The sequence below is a fragment of the Charadrius vociferus genome, unplaced genomic scaffold, assembly GCF_000708025.1.
Source record: "Charadrius vociferus isolate BGI_N301 unplaced genomic scaffold, ASM70802v2 scaffold320, whole genome shotgun sequence".
NCBI classification, from domain to species: Eukaryota; Metazoa; Chordata; class Aves; order Charadriiformes; family Charadriidae; genus Charadrius; species Charadrius vociferus.
In genome coordinates this window covers 2,477,181-2,478,576 of record NW_009646501.1, presented here as the reverse complement: position 1 = coordinate 2,478,576, position 1,396 = coordinate 2,477,181, and the positions used below count along the sequence as shown (strand labels likewise).

Genomic DNA, 1,396 nt, shown 5'->3' with positions numbered 1-1,396 from the left:
TTCCCGCGGGCACCCCTTGGTGGGTACCCAACTCCCCCCAGTACCAATGATGGGTACCATCTCCCAGGGCGCGGGCATCCCGCGCTGGGCAGCGGTCTCTGGGTACCGGCTGCGGGCATCCTTTGCCCCGCACCAGTTGCCGGGTACTGACCAGGGACCGGCGGGTCGGGGAGGGGTGTCCGTGTGTCTCGGTGCACCCCCTCCGTGTAGAGCAAGGCTGGGGTGTCGCTCAGCGCAGGAGGGTGCGGGGGTTGTGTCTCCAGGAGGGAGCAGGGGGTGTGCTGCAGCCCCGTGTGGGACAGGGCTGGGGGGCTGGGAGGGGACAGGGATGCCTGTGGGTGTTTATGGGGTGGGTGCATGTACCTGTTCTGCGTGACAAGGGTGCAGGGGGGGTGAAGTGCAGGAGGGGAGGATGGCAGTGCACAGACCAAGTCGGTTTGGAAGGAATTTGCCCATTTGCTTGTAAAGCACAGACTTTACTAGAGTTTTTAAATATGTTTTCAAGTAACCTGGAAAGCTCAGGCAGATGAGGAATGCAGGCTTTACACGTGCTATAAACTTTTTTCCAGTCAATTGCAAAAAGGCTGTCACACTGGTGGGGGGCTCACTTCCCTCCCTTCTTGTTTGCTAGAACCATTTCTGTTGGGCTTCGAAAAGGGGTGAATGTGGTGTTATGAACAAGCTGAAATGAATAAAGTAACATTCGAGACGAACAATACTGGCAGTGCCAGTGAGAGCTTTCCAAAACCCGTAACATTTTCCAGCTGCTCACTCTTAAAACATGAGGCTGGAGCTATAAAACTGCTAGCCACAGGTGGGTGAGAAGGAAAGGGGTTTCTGAGAAGGGGCAAGCCAGAACCACCCTGACCCGAGCAGTCACAGGCAGGTAGTGTCTGTTAGTGGGTAGTAGATCTGCCCCTGTTGGCTACTAGCTCGCTCACGGGGGGGGGTTGCAGTGTGTTTGTAAGCAGATCCTGGATTTATGGATAGACAGTGATTCTAAATTTCCATATGCACGCGCACACATGATCTCCCTTCCCTCCAGCTAAGAAAAGTGCCTGGCCTTTGCTTTTGCGTGGCCCTGTGCACGGATAAATGACTCACTTTTGGAGGAGCGGGGAGCAGCACGGATCCCTTCACATGCTTCGAGCCGGGCAGCCTCTCGCCCGGGCAGAGCCGCTTGTAGCTGGGCAGGATGGCAATGCCGGTTGCTGCCGGGAGTCACGGTGCCCATCCCAGGGGAGCAAGGAGAGCCCTCGGCTGGAGGTGCTGCTCCTGGGGGCAGCCTGGGGGATGTGCTGGGGGTGTGGGGTCGGGGGGTCCCTGCTGGGAGAGAGCAGGGAGAGCCAGGGTGTCGGAGGGAGGCTGAGCCTGCTCACATCTTGCTGCTTCACCG

General features: G+C 58.0%; 1 protein-coding gene across 1 annotated transcript in view; it reads right to left on the bottom strand.

Moving 5' to 3' along the window:
• The window catches only part of RPN2 (ribophorin II), a 99,616-nt gene that overhangs the window by 97,890 nt on the left and 330 nt on the right, over positions 1–1,396 (bottom strand). Inside the window, exon 2 of the mRNA XM_009883681.1 lies at positions 1,105–1,211. Coding sequence (XP_009881983.1) covers positions 1,105–1,211 — 107 coding nt within the window. The remainder of the gene's footprint in view (positions 1–1,104; positions 1,212–1,396) is intronic.